We start from the raw sequence: 20174 nt of genomic DNA, 5'->3' as shown, positions 1-20174 counted from the left end.
TCTCGCTACACTGTACACTTGGAATAGATTTACTGAGTCAGTATGTCATGCTTCACCTCTGACTCTCTTCAAATCCAAGCTAAAAACCTACTTTTTTGAAGCTTCTTTTTAATTCTTAATCCCTTATTCGCCTGTTCAGTACTCATGTTTTAATCATTCCCATCATTGGTGTAACTCCCTAATCCCTTATTTATCCTGTTTGTCTTGAATAGTTTGTAGGTTTCTGTCAAGCAGGGACAGCACAGTTACTTACCGTAACAGGTGTTATCCAGGGACAGCAGGCAGATATTCTTGACTGATGGGTGACGGCACCGACAGAGCCCCGGTACGGACAATTTTAGAGTGATTGCACTCTAAGAACTTGGAAAGTTCTAGTAGGCCGCACCGCGCACGCGCGAGTGCCTTCCCGCCCGACAGAGGCGCGCGGTCCCCAGTTAGGATAAGCCAGCTAAGAAGCCAACCCGGGGAGGTGGGTGGGCGCAAGAATATCTGCCTGCTGTCCCTGGATAACACCTGTTACGGTAAGTAACTGTGCTTTATCCCAGGACAAGCAGGCAGCATATTCTTGACTGATGGGTGACCTCTAAGCTAACAAAAAGAGGGATGGAGGGAAGGTTGGCCATTAGGAAAACAAATTTTGCAAAACAGATTGGCCGAAGTGTCCATCCCGTCTGGAGAATGCATCCAGACAATAATGAGATGTAAAAGTATGAACTGAGGACCAAGTAGCAGCTTTGCAAATTTCCTCAATAGGAGTGGAACGGAGGAAAGCCACAGATGCTGCCGTAGCTCGAACTCTATGGGCCGTGACAGAACCTTCCAGTGTCAGTCCGGACTGAGCATAACAAAATGAAATGCACGCTGCAAGCCAATTTGACAACGTACGTTTAGAAACAGGACGTCCCAATTTATTCGGATCAAAGGACAGAAAGAGTTGGGGAGATGATCTGTGGGGCTTAGTACGCTCTAAATAGTAAGCTAGAGCCCGCTTACAGTCCAAAGTATGCAGAGCCTGTTCCCCAGAATGAGAATGAGGTTTCGGAAAGAAGACAGGCAGAACAATGGATTGGTTGAGATGGAATTCAGAGACAACCTTAGGGAGAAACTTTGGATGTGTACGCAGAACCACCTTGTCATGATGAAAGACAGTAAAAGGTGGATCCGCAACTAGTGCATGTAGCTCACTGACCCTCCTGGCAGAGGTAAGAGCAATAAGGAAGACCACTTTCCAAGTGAGAAACTTGAAAGGAGCCGTAGCCAAAGGTTCAAACGGAGGCTTCATTAAGGCGGAGAGAACCACATTGAGATCCCAGACTACAGGAGGAGCTTTAAGAGGTGGTTTCACATTGAAAAGACCCCGCATGAATCTGGAAACCAAAGGATGAGCTGAAAGGAGTTTTCCATGAACTGGCTCATGAAAAGCAGCAATAGCACTGAGGTGGACTCTGATGGAAGTAGACTTGAGACCAGAGTCAGACAAAGAAAGAAGGTAATCCAACAAGGTCTCCACAGAAAGGGACGTAGGATTATGATGATGAAGAAGACACCAGGAAAAAAATCTTGTCCACTTCTGATGGTAACATTGCAGAGTGGCCGGTTTCCTGGAGGCATCCAGAATAGAACGAACGGGCTGAGACAAGAGTATCATTCGAAGTCATCCCGAGAGATACCAAGCTGTCAGGTGCAGAGACTGGAGGTTGGGATGCAGAAGGGTCTCCTGATGCTGTGTAAGCAGAGAAGGAAACAATGGAAGAAGAATAGGCTCCCTGGAACTGAGTTGAAATAGAAGGGAGAACCAATGTTGCCTGGGCCATCGTGGAGTGATGAGAATCATGGTGGCCTGTTCCCTCTTGAGCTTGAACAGGGTTCGCAACACAAGAGGTAGCGGAGGGAAAGCATACAGGAACAGATTGGACCAGTCCAGGAGAAATGCATCCGCTGCCAGACGGTGAGGAGAGTAGAGTCTGGAGCAGAAGAGGGGCAGCTGGTGATTGTGAGGAGCTGCAAAGAGGTCTATCTGAGGAGTGCCCCACTGAGCGAAGATGGACTGTAGAGTTAAAGGATCGAGAGACCATTCGTGAGGTTGGAGAATTCTGCTGAGTTTGTCCGCTAAGGAATTCTGTTCTCCCTGAATGTAGATCGCTTTTAAGAATAGTTGGTGATCTGTGGCCCAAGCCCAAATTTTCTGGGCTTCCTGGCACAAGAGGCGAGAGCCTGTCCCACCCTGCTTGTTGATGTAGTACATTGCAACTTGATTGTCTGTGCACAGCATGAGGACTTGAGGAAAGAGAAGATGTTGGAAGGCCTTGAGGGCATAAAACATCGCTCTGAGTTCCAGGAAATTGATGGACAGCCTGGGCTGTCCAAAGACCTTGAGTTTGGAACTCGTTCAAATGAGCTCCCCAGGCATAAGGGGAGGCGTCAGTGGTGATGACAAGTTGATGAGGAGGTAGATGGAACAAAAGAACTCTGGAGAGATTTGAGGACATCAACCACCATTGTAGAGACTGACGAAGAGATGATGTCACAAATATGTGCCGTGAGCAAGGATCCGTCGCTTGGGACCACTGGGTAGCTAGGGTCCATTGAGGAGTGCGCAGGTGAAGATGTGCGAATGGTGTGACATGAACTGTGGAGGCCATGTGACCCAAGAGTATCATCATTTGCTTGGCAGAGATGGAACGTTGTGGAAGCACCTGCTGACATAGAGATTGAAGAGTTTGAAGACGGTTGGACGGCAGGAACGCTCTCATGAGGACTGTGTCCAGCACCGCTCCAATGAATTGAAGTCTCTGAGTGGGGATGAGATGAGATTTGGGTAGATTGATCTCGAACCCCAGAAGTTGTAGAAACAGGATGGTTTGGTTGGTGGCCAGGAGTACTGTCTGAGATGAATTGGCCTTGATTAACCAATCGTCCAGATAAGGAAAGACCTGAAGGTGGTGAGAGCGTAGAAAGGCAGCCACCACAATCAGACATTTGGTGAACACTCTTGGAGAGGAGGCAAGACCGAAGGGCAGCACCTTGTATTGGTAATGACAATGATTGATCATGAAGCGGAGGTACTGTCTGGAGGCCAGATTGACCGGTATGTGAGTATATGCCTCTTTGAGATCGAGGGAGTATAGCCAGTCGCCTTGATTGAGAAGAGGGTAAAGAGTGGCCAGAGAAAGCATCCTGAATTTCTCTTTGACCAAGCATTTATTGAGATCGCGAAGATCTAGAATGGGTCTGAGATTTCCTGTTTTTTTGGGGACTAGAAAATAACGGGAGTAGAATCCCTGCCCCTTTTGATCTAGAGGAACTTCCTCTATGGCGTTCAGAAGGAGGAGGGATTGAACCTCTTGAAGAAGGAGGGAAGACTGAGGAGTGTTCAAAGCAGACTCTTTTGGCAGACTTTGGGCAGGAAGAGTCTGAAAGTTGAGAGAGTAGCCGTGGCGGATGATGTTGAGGACCCACTGATCCGAGGTGATGATTTCCCAACGGCTTATGTAAAAAGCAAGGCGTCCTCCTATGGGTCGTGGAAGATGGGCAGATGGTACAACACTGGCTATGCCCTGGAGAACCAAGTCAAAAGGGTTGGGTAGACTTTTGTGGAGGAGGAGGCTTCACCTGTTGTTGTTGTGCTGGCCTAGGGGTTTGCCTTTGTTGTTGTCGCTGATGCCTAGGCTGTTGAGGAGCCGGTGGCAAAGGACGAGCCACATAGCGGCGTTGGTAGGCCGATTGCTGCCGAAAAGGCCGAGCTGGTGGGGTCTTCTTTTTTGTTTTGAGGAGAGTATCCCACCTAGTCTCATGGGCAGAGAGCTTTTGGGTAGTGGAGTCCATGGATTCTCCAAAGAGCTCATCACCAAGGCAAGGCGCATTAGCCAGTTGATCTTGATGGTTGACAACAAGTTCTGAGACCCTGAGCCATGCCAGACGACGCATGGCCACCGACATGGCCGTGGCTCGAGAAGTTAGCTCAAATGTGTCGTAGATCGACCGGACCATGAATTTGCGAAGCTGTAGAAGAGATAAAGAAGTTTGGCGAAAGGCAGATCTCTTGCGGTCAGGGAGGTACTTCTCAAAAGCAGTCAGATTTTGTATGAGATGCTTTAGATAGAACGAGAAATGAAAAGCATAATTCCCTGACCTGTTAGCCAACATCGCATTCTGGTACAACCTCTTGTCAAATTTATCCATGGCCTTACCTTCTCTGCCAGGAGGGACTGAGGCGTTGATTTCTTTAAAGTTGATTCCACCAAGAGAGACTCATGTGGAAGTTGTGGCTTGTCAAAGCCAGGAATGGGGATGACTTTGTATAAGGAGTCCAATTTACGAGGGGCTCCTGGGATGGTTAAAGGCGTCTCCAGATTCTTGTAAAAAGTCTCTCTCAAGATATCATGGAGAGGCAATTTCAGAAATTCCCTTGGAGGCTGGTCAAAATCCAGTGCATCAAGAAACGCTTTGGATTTTTTGGACTCAGCCTCCAAGGGAATAGAGAGAGAGTCACACATCTCTTTCAGAAATGAGGTGAAAGAGGTTGCATCTGGTTTAGAGGATGGATCTAAAGTAGAAGGATCCTCGTCACCAGATGAACATTCCCCCTCAGAGAGAAGAGGCTCTTCGGAGTCACCCCACAGATCAGGATCCCTAACTTGGAAGCTGCGGTCTCGGGACTCCGGTGTGGAGGGTTCCAGGTGTCGAGTTTTGTGTGTCGACTTACCCGACCTCTGGGAAACGGTACCGGGAGATGTTAAGGTCTGTGTCGGTGCCGAAGTTTGCACAGCCTGATGTAAAGACCGCGGTTCCGGTGCTAAGATCGGCATGGATACCGATGAAGCAGAATGTACCAGTACCGACAAAGTGGATGCCGATAAAAGGGGCTGCTCCACTGTCGGTACCGGGGGCTCAGACCGGACCGGGACTGGAAGGCTCGGTTTCAAAAGTGCGGGAAGGAGCTGTTGTAACGGCTCCTTGAGTTGCACCTGCAGGACGGCAGCAATTCGCTCGTCCAGCGAAGGCACCGGTACCGCTTTTTTCTTCTGCGGTACCTGTGGTGCCGCTCGACGCTCCGAAGAGGAGGAACCCGAGGTCGATGGGCTCACCTCAATCGGTGCGGAGCGCTTCCGCGGGCGCCTCGAGGTCGGCAGGACTGGGCTCGCTGCTACTGAGACCGGAGGACGCTCCAGCGGGGAAGGCTTCTTAGCCGGCTTACCTGAAGGGTGCGACGCCGGCGCGGTGTCGACGAGGTGGGTGCCGACTGAGATGGGGCCGATGTCGGTGCCGGTGCCGCTGGATCAGACATATCGGCACCAAATAATAACCGTTGTTGGATCTGACGGTTTTTTAAAGTTCTCTTTTTTAAAGTGGCACAGCGGGTGCAGGTGGAGGCTCGATGGTCAGGACCCAGGCACTGTAAGCACCAGTTGTGCGGGTTGGTAAGAGAAATGGGCCTCGCACACCGCTGGCACTTCTTAAACCCGGGTTGGGGGGGCATGAACGTGAAAACGGCTTCTGCTAAATCGAAGGCCGAGGCCTCGATGGTGGCAACAGGCCCCGCCGGGGAAACTGAAATAAATGAAAAAACAAAGTTGTGGGGTTGTTTTTTTTTTTTTTAAATAAAGAAAAGAAAAAAGAAAATGAAGGAAATATTATTTCCTCAAAGGTTTACGCGAGCGGGAAGGCGATACCGAAAAAATCTTTCAACAGCCGTTGAAAGAGACGCGTCTTCTTAGCTCCGCGGAAACTAAGAAACTGGGGACCGCGCGCCTCTGTCGGGCGGGAAGGCACTCGCGCGTGCGCGGTGCGGCCTACTAGAACTTTCCAAGTTCTTAGAGTGCAATCACTCTAAAATTGTCCGTACCGGGGCTCCGTCGGTGCCGTCACCCATCAGTCAAGAATATGCTGCCTGCTTGTCCTGGGATAATGTCTCTTACACAAACGTGCAAAGCATTACATCTTCATTACATTACATCACAATGCTTATATTCTGCAACAACCTCAAAAGTTCTATGCAAATTCCAGCCAGCTTTGGCCTTTCTTCACCACTATCCCTCTACCTTTACAGAGGAAGAGACTACTTTTTGTAAACTCTGGTTCACAGCGGCTAGACTGGTGGTGGCCTCCTCTTGGAAGCTTCCCCAGGCGTCTGAATGTGCTAGGGTGATAGCAAAGATGGATAACTGGTTTTTGTGTACCAGCTTACTGCTCGTAAATATCATCGTTTGGGACATTTTGCCCGCATATGGCATTGTTATGTGACTTGGAAACGTAGATCTGGTCCCTAATGAGATGGGATTGTAGTTTCTTGCTAGGGGGGGGCAGGGAGGGGGGCTATGCTTGTTTATAGCGTATGTTGATTTTACTATTTGTGGCAGGGAATGCTGAAGAGCCACTGCACTCCTATCTTCTTGTATGTTTTCTTTTGCTTTTTACAATAAAAGTTATCAATAAAAAAAAGAAACTAGGCATATCTAGGAAATAACATTATTTAAAGCAATTACAACTTGGAAAGCAAATATTTGTGAAACAAAAAGTTTTTTAACTGCCTTCCTGTGTACTGAATAATTAGTTAACTGTTTTATTTTTAAAGGTAAGGTATTTCAGATCTTAGCAGCTTGATATGAAAAGGGCAGGGAAAATGACCTTTTTGATCTAATATCTTCTGGATTTAGAAACACAGAAACATGATGGCAGATAAAGGCCAAATGGCCCATCCGTTTCAAATCCAGTCTATTCCAGGTCACTTGGTTAACAGATTTCTGTGGTAAGGATAATAAATCTAACTTCTAAAGCTACTGCACCATGCAGGGTTTTAAATACCAGCATACATAGTTTGAACATTATCCTGGCTTCAACAAGCAACCAGTGTAGTGCACAAAAAGAGAAATGCTATCACATTTACATTTGTAAATATTAATTGGGCTGCCACATTTTGCGTGGTGTGCAATTCATGAGTTCTGAACTGGTCTGGTAGATGAAAGGAAAAAGTTGGTCTTACCTGCTCATATTCTTTCTTTATGTCCAGCCAGATCAGTCGTCTCTCCCTATTACTTGCTTATGACCTTTTAGTTCACTCAATAACCTTTGGTTTATTTTATGATGTTGCCTGACACTGAGACATTTTCAAGTTTCTCTCAAGGAGATGTATTTCTGGTTAAGTCCTCTGGATTCCCTTCCTTCCAGAGAAGAAAAGTTTTTGGGAAGGGTTTAAAAAAAAATTATTATAGGAATACTAGTTATCTGATACTGTACAGTGCCTTTTACATTACATTACATTAGTGATTTCTATTCCGCCTGTGCCTTGCGGTTCTAGGCGGATTACAAATTATAAGAGATCTGGACATTACCGAGAGAATTGCGTAACAACGATTATCTAGAGAAATTACATAACAGTGATTTATGTACTTTACATGGTGTGGTAGAGGATTCAATTGTAAGAATTACATAGCAGAGAATCAAGTGATAACAGGATACAGTAGAGAATATCAGTATATACGGGTTACAGACTAGAAGTTACCTAATAATGACGTAAGAAGTTTGTTGGATAGTGAGGTAAATGCTTATATAGGAGTCAGAATATGTTTGGAAGGACAGGTTCTAGGAGATGACTAATGTGTTATTCAATAGAGGGAGAGCTTGTGCGAAAGGGGAGGATATTAGTTGGTAAGGACGTGTTTTTTGAATAGAAATGTTTTGATTTCTCTTCGAAACACTTTGATGACTGTTGTGTTGATCATTAGTTTGGTGATGGTGGGGTCAATTTTCGCTGCCTGTGTCGCTAGAAGGCTGTCGTATAGTTTCTTACGTCGGGTTCCATTATGAGGGGGGAAGGTGAATAGGTTTTGAGTTCTTCTTGATCTGGATGAGTGGTAGCGGTATAGGCGGTTGTTTAGGTAACAGGGGGCAGTTCCATGGGTTACTTTAAATAGTAGGCAATAGAACTTGAATTGAGTTCTTGCTTTTATCGGAAGCCAGTGAGAGTCTACATAGGCGGGAGTGATGTGGTCAAATTTGCTGAGACAGTAGATGAGTCTGATGGCTGTGTTCTGAACGGTCTGTAGTTGTTTTATCATGTTGTTTGGGCATGGTAGGTATAGGCTGTTGCAGTAATCCAAGGTACTGAGTGTGAGGGATTGTACAATGATCTTGTAGTGTTCTTTGGTAAAGAACTTTCTTATTTTTCTTAGGTTTCGCATGGTGAAGAATGCCTTCTGTATGACTTTGTGTATCTGTGTCTGCATAGTGCAGCATCTGTCTAATTGTATTCCTAGAATTTTGAGAGTGCTCTGTATGGGATATTTGATTGCGTTTACTTCCAGTTCTGTTATAGATGGCTTTTGTTCCTTCTCTAGTAGTAGGAATTTGGTTTTCTCCGCATTCAGTTTCAGCTTATGGTTCATCATCCATTTTTCTACTGTTTCCAGTGTTGTTTTTAGGTGTCCATTGGAGCTGGGGTCTTGGATGTCAAATGGGAGAATGATGGTTATGTCATCTGCGTAGCTGAAAGAAGTTATATTTAGGGCGTCTAGGGCAGTGCCTAAGGAAGCTATGAAGAGGTTGAATAGTATGGGCGATAGTGGGGATCCTTGTGGTACTCCGCAGGGGTTTGTCCAGGGTTCGGATAAAATATCTTTTGACTTAACTCTATATGATCTTGTTTGAAGGAATCCTTGGAACCAGTTGTGAACTTTACCAGTTATTCCTATGGCATCTAGTGTCTGGAGAAGTATTGGATGATCTACTAAGTCAAATGCTGCTGAAAGGTCGAGTTGGATGATTAGTAACTTGTTTCCTTTGCTGAGGTGCTGTCGGGCTATATCAAGTAAAGATACCAGTAATGTTTCTGTGCTGTGATTAGCTCTGAAACCAGATTGAGTTGGATGCAGAATGTGGTGGTCTTCTAGGTAGTAGGATAGATATTGTGCTACTAGACCCTCTATGAGTTTGATGTATAGTGGTATAGAAGCGATTGGTCTATAATTTGTTGGGTTGTCTATTGGGCCTTTGGGGTCTTTTAGTATGGGGGTGATTATGATTTTGCCAAGTTCTGGAGGGAACTGACCTTCCTTGAGAGTGGTTTGCAACCATAGCGTGAGACAAGCGATGAATTTGGTGGATGCTGTTGCTAATAGGTAATGAGGACAGTTGTTCAAATCACAGGAGGATTTGCTGTATTTTTTGTACAGCCGGTCCAGGTCTGACCATTGTGTCGTTGGGAAGTTGGTCCAGGTCCTATCTGCTGAGATGGCTTCGTCTTTTGTGGGTTTTATTAGTATCTCTTCTATGATATTTTGAGAATTGTTGAATGTGGCTCTGATTGTGATGATTTTATTTTTGAAGTAGTCCGATAGTTGTGAAGCTGATGGAGTCTGGGTTCCTTGGGTGGCGAGGAAGGGTTTGGTATCTGTGAGGTTTTTTACAATGCTGAAAAGTTTTTTGGTGTCTGGTTTTTCAGTGCCAATGAGTTTGGAGTAGTAGTCTTTACGTTTTTCCTTCAGTTTGATTTTGTATTGTTTGATTTGGGATCTCCATTCTGTTTTATTGTGGTCTTGTTTCTGTTTTTTCCATGTTCTTTCTAGTTGTCTGCAATGCCTTTTTAGGTGTAGGAGTTCGGCGTCAAACCATTTGTCTGATGGTCTGCTTATTTTGTAGGATAAAGGCCACAGCTCTCATCTGTCTTCCATCTGATGGTTGGGGGCATAAGCCCATGAGTTCTGGACTGAAATGGCTGAACTTAAGGAAAGAAAATTAGGAGGCACGGCCACATTTTTTCTTTTCTGATTTCATTTCCCATTTCTTTTGTGTAGGGATGTGCGTTCATTAGCTTGCCTTAAAATTTAGTGCTCACTAAATTGATTTAATGCCCATTAACCTGTGTTTATTCATAAGCTGAGTTAATTAATATGTCTTCTAAAAAGATTTAATGCATGCTTAAAAATAACCATTTCAAATGAATCAGGGAGAAAGTCTAAAAATGAAATCAAATGCTTTCTTTCCACATCTTTTTTACATTTCCCTGCTCCAAAAAGTACTTGGCATGATTTACATAAAACAAAGCAATAACATAAGATTTTTGAGAAAAGCTTGTGTCCAGTAACAGTTGAGATTGAGGTAAGTGATTGCTATACGGGTATATTATTTTTATTTATGTAAAAATTTCTATCCCACCTATCTCCAAACCTAAGTGGTAAACAATTAGAATTTTTCTTACTGTTTTGTATTGTGAGTTGGGCTCCATATTAATTTATTTTGATTGCAAATTGCCTTCGATTCTATAGAGCAGATAAATAGAATAGAAATGCCATAATTTCTGGACTTGCCTGAGCTGCCACTGTCAAACTCTGCTGCTCACTGAATGTAAGTGCCGAGCAGCAGAGGACAAGTCATTTTAATGTCTAATGATCATTGAAAGTCTGGTTTTCTGTAGCATCCCATCCATGGTGCATTTGTCATCAGACCTCTTTCTCTTTGACTCTTTCCTATAGACCTGACAGTTGGGGAAGTTATTAAATTGGATGTAGGGGAGCAACCCAGGCGTATTTGGGGCAGGGGCCCTGCTGACTCTTTGCTACGGGTTCTTGGTGAAGCAGAGCTTCAATCTCAGACTGAAATGCTGCAAGGAACCATTCTCTCTGGTAAGCCATGCAAGCCTCAATCACCTTTAGAATGAGGTGAGACATCTTGCACAAAGGGAGAACAATTTTCAAAGCCCTACTTATGGCCATTCTGCATGCAAATAAAAATATGTGCACTGTTCTACATTTAGCAGAGGCTTTCCTAGGAGCAGGATTTGGGTGAGGATTGCACTACATGCACATTTTATTTTACAGTTTTCAAATTTTTAGTTGTAAAATATATTCACAGTTTTCAAAGTGAAAGAATCCACAGATTTTCACTTTAAAATGTGGTATTTTACTCTGGGCAACTCACTTAGCCCTCTATTGCCCCAGGTAAAAAATAAGTACATGTACAGTATATAATGGTACACTGTCAATACCGCACAGGACAATTGCACCCCGACAATTCCGCTCCATCAGATGCACGTAACAACAAGTGTGCGCATGAAGGGAGTGGGATTTTTGGGGTGCAATTCTAAGTGTAGTGGGGGGGTTGACAATGTTAACATTGGGACCATGTCGACATGGAGCGCGATTGTAGGAGGGGTTCCCCCCACACACACCCCCTCAGAGTGGAAGAGCAGAAAGGGGAAGATGTCAGGAGGAGAGTGCGAGTTTTCAGTGTACTGGGAAGGTTAACCCACCCCTGAACAGGAGTGCGAGGAGTACACCCATCCTCAGAGTGCAAACAGAAAGGAAAATTTTAAACAGAGCAGAACAAAGTTCTAATTTATTAAAGATTTTTATAGTATTTTATCAGGAATTTTATAACTGAAGCCTGCAGGAAGTTTTAGTTTAATAGGATCCTATGCCCTTTGAGCTATGGCACCCCATTGTGAAAAGGCAGACTACCTAGAATTACATATGGCACCAGAAAAAGGAAATTAATCAGAAGGACCCCAACATCAAATTTACGTATAAGAAGGACAAGGTCCGTATATCGTTTTTGGACATTAGCCTTTATATTCATGATAAAGCTATCTCCACCAGTCTACACAGAAAACCATCTGATCGCAATGCTCTCCTCCAGTATCAAAGCTTTCACCCTCGTTCACTTAAGAATAGCATTCCAGTGGGTCAATTTCTTCGCATACGCCGAATTTGTTCAGATGAAATTGATTTTAATAATCAAGCTATGGATTTGTAACACAAATTTGTTGAACGTGGTTATCCTAAAAAAATTATCAAAAGAGCCTGGAAGCGAGCCAAGAACTGTCATCGTTCTTGGCTTATGCGACCAACAGAGAAGGATAATGACTCTCATACGGTGTGTGTTTTACCATTTACTAGCAACAGTAACGCTATTAAGAAAATAATTTTAAAATACTGGCCCATAGTTCAATACCATTCTTCACTTAGGGATAAACCTAAATTTGCCTTTACTAGGGCTCGTAACTTGGGTGAAAAGCTTAGATACAGGAGGCGAACTTATTGCAGACAAAGATTATCAGCTCATAAATCTTGTGGTCACTGCAGTACTTGCAGATTTATATGGGGTCAACCCTCCATATCTATTCTAAACTCACAGGGTAAGAAATTTGATCTCACTATGGGCACCAACTGTGATTCCCAGGGAGTTGTGTAACATAGAAACATAGAACATAGAAAGATGACGGCAGAAAAGGGCTACAGCCCATCAAGTCTGCCCACTCTTCTGACCCACCCCATCAAGTCTGAGTGCTAATGACCCAGATCCTTAGCTCGACCCCCATAGGGATCCCACGTGGATGTCCCATTTATTCTTAAAGTCTAGCACGCTGGAGGCCTTGACCACCTGCACTGGAAGTTTGTTCCAGTGATCTACAACCCTTTCTGTGAAGAAATACTTCCTGGTGTCACCATTAAATTTCCCTCCTCTGAGTTTGAGCGGGTGCCCCCTTGTGACCGAGGGTCCCCTGGGGAAGAATATATCGCTTTCCGCCTCGACACGACCTGTGATGTACTTAAATGTCTCAATCATGTCTCCCCTTTCTCTTCGCTCCTCAAGAGTGTATAGCTGTAGTTTGCCCAGTCTTTCTTCGTATGAGAGACTCTTGAGTCCGGAGACCATTCTAGTGCGTGATCTGCCCCTGCGGTTTGTTGTATATTGGTCAAACCAGTAGAAAAATTAAAACTCGTATTGTTGAACATCTCAGCAATATCCGCAGGGGCAGAGAGTCCGCCCCTCTGGTCGATCACTGGTTGAGGGAGGATCACTCGTTACAAGATCTCAGATATACAGTGCTTATACATATTGATCAATATGAAGGAGACATCTGTAAACTTTTATTGCAGAAAGAACAACGTTTTATTTACAATTGGAATACCTTATCTCCTAACGGTTTAAATTCTGAAATCGAGTGGTTAAATATGTAAGTATATGTGTGGTGCCCTCGGATATAACGTCACTTCCGCTGCTTTAATTGCAGCATTTTAACCAGACGGGTGTACTAGTGTGTGCGTACGTATTTATATCCGGGAGTTTAAGCAACTTCAGCCAGTTCTTCTTCCGGTGTCGTTCCCCGATATAGATTGCCTGAGAAGGTATGTTTAACAACTTTATATTGATAGTAGAGAAGTTTTGATATTTGATATAAGATTGGCGAGATTCAGTTGTAAGTTTGAGTGTGTATCTGATTTATTGTTGTAATGTTTTTAATGTTAGATTGCTTTTACCTAGACCCCTCCTGACGAAGAATACGAAACCTGGGTCGGGGGGCCAGGCATTGAAATAAAAAGCACATGGCACTTTAACCAGCACTTTAATAGCACTTCAGCACATTACAAAAAATTTTTTGCACAATTTGCACGAGTTGCACAATCCATTAACGCTGCTATTGACTTTTATACTTGTTCCGCCATGGGTGTTGTAAATGGCTGGAATTTCTAGATATTGTGATATACCATCTAATCACATGACTCGTTTCAGCGTTACTGGAAACTGAATCAATATTTTGCTGAGAATGATAAACGTTTGTTTTTAACATGTTAGCTTGATAGCTATAATATAAAATAAAAAGAGCTGTGATTCAATAAAGAATACCAGAAAAAGGAGGACAGATTGAGACATCTGGGTTTTACTTCCATTGAAAGCAGTGGAAGTAAAACCTGGAAGTGATAAGAACATAAGAATTGCCGCTGCTGGGTCAGACCAGTGGTCCATCGTGGCCAGCAGTCCGCTCCCACAGCGGCCCTTAGGTCAAAGACCAGTGCCCTAACTGAATGTAGCCTTACCTGCGTACGTTCTGGTTTAGCAGGAACTTGTCTAACTTTGGCTTGAATCCTAGGAGGGTGTTTCCCCCTATAACAGCCTCCATAAGAGCGTTCCAGTTTTCCACCACTATTTGGGTAAAGAAGAACTTCCTTACGTTTGTACGGAATCTATCCCCTTTTAACTTTTAGAGAGTGCCTTCTCATTCTCCCTAACTTGGAGAGGGTGAACAACCTATTTTTATCCACTAAGTCTATTCTCTTCATTATCTTGAAAGTTTCGATCATGTCCTCTCTGTCTCCTCTTTTTAAGGGAGAAGAGGCCCAGTTTCTCTAATCTCTCACTGTACAGCAACTCCTCCTGCCCCTTAACCATTTTAGTCGCTCTTCTCTGGACCCTTTCGAGTAGTACTGTGTCCTTCTTCATGTACGGCGACCAGTGCTGGACGCAGTATTCCAGGTGGGGGCATACCATGGCCCGGTACAGCAGTATGATAACCGTCTCTGATCTGTTCGTGATCCCCTTCTTAATCATTCCTAGCATTCTGTTTGTCCTTTTCGCTACCACCGCACATTGCGCGGACGGCTTCATCGACTTGTCGACTAGTACTCCCAAGTCTCTTTCCTGGGGGGTCTCTCCGAGTACTGCACCGGACATCCTGTATTCGTGCAAAAGAGTTTTGTTACCGACATGCATCACCTTACACTTATCCATGTTAAACCTCATTTGCCATGTAGTGGCTCATTTCTCGAGTGTGTTTATGCCACGTTGCAGGTCTTTGCAATCCTTCTGTGTCTTCACTACTCTGAATAACTTCATATCGTCTGCAAATTTTATCACCTCGTTCGTCGTACCAATTTCCAGGTCGTTTATAAATATGTTGAAAAGCACAGGTCCAAGCACTGAACCCTGCAACACTCCACTCGTGACGCTTTTCCAGTCCGAGTATTGTCTATTTACCCCCACTCTCTGTTTTCTATCCGCCAACCAGTTTTTAATCCATGTGAATATTTCACCCTCGATTCCATGGCTCACAATTTTTCGAAGTAGTCGTTCGTACGGGACTTTGTTGAACGTCTTCTGAAAATCCAGATATACAATGTCGACTGGGTCACCCTTGTCTGCCTGTTAACTCCCTCAAAAAAGTGCAGCAAATTCATCAAGCAAGATCTTCCTTTGCTGAAGCTGTGCTGGCTAGTCCTCATCAGATTGTGTCCATCAAGGTGGTCAATGATGCAGTCCTTTATCAGCGCCTCTACCATCTTTCCCGGTACCAAGGTCAGACTCACCAGTCTGTAGTTTCCCGGATCTCTCCTCGAACCTTTCTTGAAGATCGGCGTAATATTCGCCACTTTCCAGTCTTCCGGAATCCTTCCTGATTTGATCGACAGATTGGTTATTAGTTGAAGCTGTTCAGCTATAACCCATTTCAGTTCCTTGATTACCCTCGGATGGATGTCGTCCGGTCCAGGGGATTCATCATTTTTAAGCTTATCAATCTGCCTGCATACCTCTTCTAGACTGACCGTCAACCCAGTCAGTTTCTCGTCTTAGTTTCCTGCGTATAGCCTATTAGCTTCCGGTATGTTGTGTATATCCTCTTAAGTAAATACAGATGCAAAGAATGTGTTCAGTTTGTCGACGATGGCTTTGTCATCCTTTAGCACTCCCTTTATTCCATGGTCATCCAACGGCCACACCGCTTCCTTTGCGGGTTGTTTCCCCTTATATCGAAAGAACGGCTTGAAGTTTTTTGCCTCCGTGGCTATTTTTTCCTCGTAGTCTCTTTTGGCCCCTCTTACCACCTTATGGCACCTGCTTTGATGTTGTTTGTAATTTTTCCAGTTTTCGTCCGTTTTTGACCTTTTCCATTCCCTAAATGAAGTCTTCTTGTCTCTGATTGCTTCTTTCACCGCTACAGTAAGCCACACCGGTTCCTTGTACTTTTTCCTCTTGGATCCCTTGTTGATATGCAGTATATATAGATTTTGCGCCTCGGTGACTGTGTCCTTGAAAAGAGACCATGCTTGCTCTAGCATTTTTACAGTGCTTATCCTCTTCCTCATAATTTTTCCCACCACGAGTTTCATCCCTTCATAATTCCCTTTTTGGAAGTTCTGTGCCGTGGCCATCATTCTGGATCGATATTTTGCCCCTTTGTCCAGAATGAAGTGGATCATATTATGATCGCTGCTTCCCAGCATCTCTTCTATACCTTGCACCGGTCCTCGTAGTCCTTTTAGAATTTAGTCCAGAATTACATTTCCTCTCGTATTTTCCTTGACAAGTTGTTCCAAGAAGCAATTGCCTACAGCATCCAGGAACTTGGTCTCCCTACTGCAGCCGGAGGTGCCTAGGTTCCAGTCTATCCCTGGATAATTGAAGTCGCCCATGATAACTGCATTGCCTCCCTTGCAGTTGTGTTTAATCTCGTCTGTCATTTCTCCATCAGTTTCTTCGGACTGCCCGTGGGTCGGTAGTAGATACCGATCTTCGTTTCCATTCCATTTGTTCCTGGAATATTGGCCCATAGAGACTCTACCTTATTTTTCGTATCCGGCGTATTCTGTCCGGTAGACTCAATTCCCTTTCTGATGTATAGGGCAATACCCCCACCTTTTTGATCCACTCTGTCTCTGCAGTATAGCTTGTAGCCCGGTAGCACAGTGTCCCAGACATTTTCCTCGTTCTACCATGTTTCTGTGATACCAATGATGTCAAGGTTATCTTTTTGTGCCATAGCTTCCAATTCCTTCATCTTATTCTTTAGGCTTCTTGCGTTCGTGTACATACACTTGAATTTGAGGCCTGTTACTTTCTTGCATTTCCTTCCCTCTTTTATCCCTTTTGATCCGTCAGGATTTCTGCCTTGCCTATGATCCAGTGAGTCTTCGCCGCAATCTTCCTGTACGGTATCCTCTGGGTATACCGTTTCCCGAACCATCGACTCTTGGTCAACTGTCGGCTTTCACCTTCTTCCTAGTTTAAAAACTTCTCAATTTCTTGCTTGATGTTGCTTGCAAGTAGCCTTGTTCCGTCTTTGCTGAGGTGGAGTCCATCCTTCCTGTATAGCTTGCTCTTTCCCCAGAATGTCATCCTTTTCTGGAGCCATATGGTAACCCTAAGACTACCTGTTCTCAGCAATGATCTGCTGGGAGTTATGTACTTCATTATTTGCAAACATTGACTGTGTACACAAGGTATGTGTAGTTGTGGGTTAGTCAGAGCACTGGTGTATAATAGGATGAACAGAAACTGGGTTCCGCCTAATTGAGATCATACACCTGTGATGTCAGATTTCAGTAAATGTGCCAATCATCTTTTGTGAGCTGAATATAAAGAGTTGTCATACTGGGACAAACCGAAGGTCCAAGCTCAATATCCTATTTCCAACAGTGGCTAACCCAGATCACAAGTACCTGGCAAGATTCCAAGGAATAAAACAGATTTTATGCTGCTTATCCTAGGAATAAGAATGGATTTCCCCAAGTCCATCTTAATAATGGGTTATGGACTTCTGTTTTAGGAAATTAGCTAAACCTTTTTTAAACCCTGCTAAGCTAACTGCTTTCACCGCATTTTCTGGAAACGAAGTCCAGCATTTAATTACACATTGAATGAACATAAGCAGTGCCTCTGTTGGGTCAGATCAGAGGTTCATCATGCCCAGCAGTCCGCTCACATGGCGGCCCATCAGGTCCAGGACCTGTATAGTAATCCTCTATCTATACCCTTCTATTCCCTTTTCCTTCAGGAAATCATCTAATCCCCTCTTGAACCCCAATACTGTACTCTGTCCTATCATACCCTCTGGAAGCGCATTCCAGGTGTCCACCACCCTATGGGTGAAGAAGAACTTCTAGCATTGGTTCTGAATCTGTCCCCTCTCAATTTTTCCGAATGCCCTCTCATTCTTGTAGTTTTCGAAAGTTTGAAGAATCTGTCCCTCTCCATTTTCTCTATGCCCTTCATGATCTTGTAAGTCTCTATCATGTCCCCTCTAAGCCTCCCCTTTTCCAGGGAAAAGAGCCCTAGTTTCTCTAATCTTTCAGCATATGAAAGGTTTCCCATACCTTTTATCAATCGCGTCGCTCTTTTCTGAACCCTCTTGAGTATCGCCATATCCTTCTCCGTTTTGTTTTAAATTTACTACTTAGTAGCTTAATCATATGCCCCCTTGTCCTAGTATTTCTGGAAAGAGTAAACAAGCAATTCACATCTACCCATTCCACTCAGTATTTTGTAGACCTTTATCGTAACTCCCCTGAGTCATCTCTTCTCCAAGCTGAAGAGCCCTAGCTGCTTTAGCCTTTCTTCATAGGGAAGTCATCCCATCCCTTTTATCATTTTTGTTACCCTTCCATGTACCTTTTTCTAATTACACTATATCTTTTTGAGATGTGGCAACCAGAATTGCACACAGTATTCAAGATGCAGTTGCACCATTAAGTAATATAAAGCCATTATTATAATGTTCTCAGATTTGTTTTCCATTCCTTTTCTGGTAATTCCTAACATTTTATTTGCTTTCTTATCTGTCACTGCAACGATGGCACCTAGGTCTTTTTCCTGGACAGAGCAGGTGTAGGAAATGCATTTGTACACGTATTACAAAATCTTATTGATGTGTGTACAACCTGTCTCAAAGCTGGTGTAACTTTGTGTGCAGATTCTAGGAAGGCAATTTTATAAAATCATAGATTTGTGTATGTTGCCTTTATAAAACAGGTACAGCACATGTGTCTTTGTGCCTTCACAGTTAGTTCCAGATAACCTAATCAATTGGTCTATTAATCCACAGATTTTTTTTTTTTACTGATTTCCTGGAATTGTCATTGGAGATTGTTACCCAGTGGTCTACCTTAGTAGCAACTTCTGCCTTGGAACCATACTATAATGTAGTATTGCATTTGTATTTTCATGCTAAGGGGGTTCAAAAGTGTTTGAATTTCCTGATTTGTCAAAGGTTACCTAGAAGAGGTGTGAAGAGTTAACATAAGAATAGCCTTACTGGGTCAGACCAATGGTCCATCAAGTCCAGTAGCCCGTTCTCATGGTGGCCAATCCAGGTCCCTAGTACCTGGCCAAAACCCACAGAGTAGCAACATTCCATGCTACCAACCCAGGGCAAGTAGTGTCCTTAAGCCTAGGAGTCTTACACTGGGAGCTAATTTTATGCTTCATTTTCCTTGTACATGTATTTATGAGGCTGTCATATTTTTTTGATCCTAAGCGATTGTTAGAATATATTTCCTGCAAGAAATAATGTGGCAATAAAGGTTTGATGCCTAAGTTTCATTGTTAATACTGCTAGCAGTTCTGCCCACATGTGGCATTTTTTTTTTTCTGATGTATGTTTTTTCCTCTATTGATTTTTTTTTTTCCTTGCTTGGCTTCAAATATTGTAGACAAATTATTATGTAATTATTTTTCCTTGAAAAGTTTTCTTTATTTTATTCTCACAATAATTGTTGTGAATCAGTTATTCATAAATTAATTAAAATTTTATTAATTATATTTTTTTATCACTCTTATTAATTGTGATTATGATTTTTAATCACAAGATTAATTGCAAAACACTGATTCAAGTTTCTTTAAAAAAAGAACTTGCAATTTCTTCAGGAGCAAAGTACAAACTAATCTATTAGTGCCTCACTCTTCCCTCTCACACCACAATGCACCATCCCATCACTTCCTCACTGGGCCAGCATATCTTTGTCTTCCCTCCCTTCCTAGGTCCAGCACCTCTTCTTCTTCCTTATTGCCTTCCTTCCATGGCCCTCCAGACATGCTTTGTGCTTGGCAGCACTAAAGACATGCTGCCTTCAGCCAGCTCAGAGCCTTCTTTCTTATTCCATATTGCTTACTGGAAGCAGTAAACTGCAACAGAGGAGATGGGAAAAGGCTCCAGGTTTGCTGGAGGTAGCATGTCTTTAGTGCTGCCAACCATAAAAGCAAATTGGGAGGGTGACGGAGCGGGGTGGAGGGAAGGGAAGAGAGAGTGAGAGATGCTGAATTGCTGGGGGGAGGGTATGGGGCAAGACTGCAGAAGCAGGGAGCCTAATGCATTAATATTATTAATGAGGCATTAAATATCTAGCTCTATTTATTAACCTTTGCAAGTAGTACTAGAATTAAGGACACTCCATGAAGCTAATTAATAGGTAGCACATACAAAACAAATCAGAAAAAGTATTTTTTTCATTCAGTGCTCAATTGAACTATGGAATTTGTTACCAAAAGATATGATAAAAAGCCGGTAACAAATCTGGTTTTAAGATGGGTTTAGGTTTAGAGCTACAGCCTCAGCACCGTGAGGTTGTGGGTTGAAGTCACTTAATCCTCCATTGTCCGAGGTACGCTAGGTAAATTGTGAGCCCTCC

At 43.6% G+C, this 20174-nt stretch overlaps 1 protein-coding gene across 9 annotated transcripts in view; it reads left to right on the top strand.

Moving 5' to 3' along the window:
• Positions 1–20174, top strand: part of NEK1 (NIMA related kinase 1) — a 312305-nt gene that overhangs the window by 200492 nt on the left and 91639 nt on the right. For 8 of the 9 annotated variants that reach the window (XM_033942234.1, XM_033942215.1, XM_033942206.1 and 5 more), the window contains one exon: positions 10470–10619. The exons of the other annotated variant lie outside the window; for it this stretch is intronic. In XM_033942234.1, the coding sequence (XP_033798125.1) occupies positions 10470–10619 (150 nt within the window). The remainder of the gene's footprint in view (positions 1–10469; positions 10620–20174) is intronic. 9 annotated transcript variants of the gene reach the window in all.

This window comes from Geotrypetes seraphini, chromosome 1 (genome assembly GCF_902459505.1).
Source record: "Geotrypetes seraphini chromosome 1, aGeoSer1.1, whole genome shotgun sequence".
NCBI classification, from domain to species: domain Eukaryota; kingdom Metazoa; phylum Chordata; class Amphibia; order Gymnophiona; family Dermophiidae; genus Geotrypetes; species Geotrypetes seraphini.
This window is presented reverse-complemented; position numbering and strand designations above follow the sequence as displayed.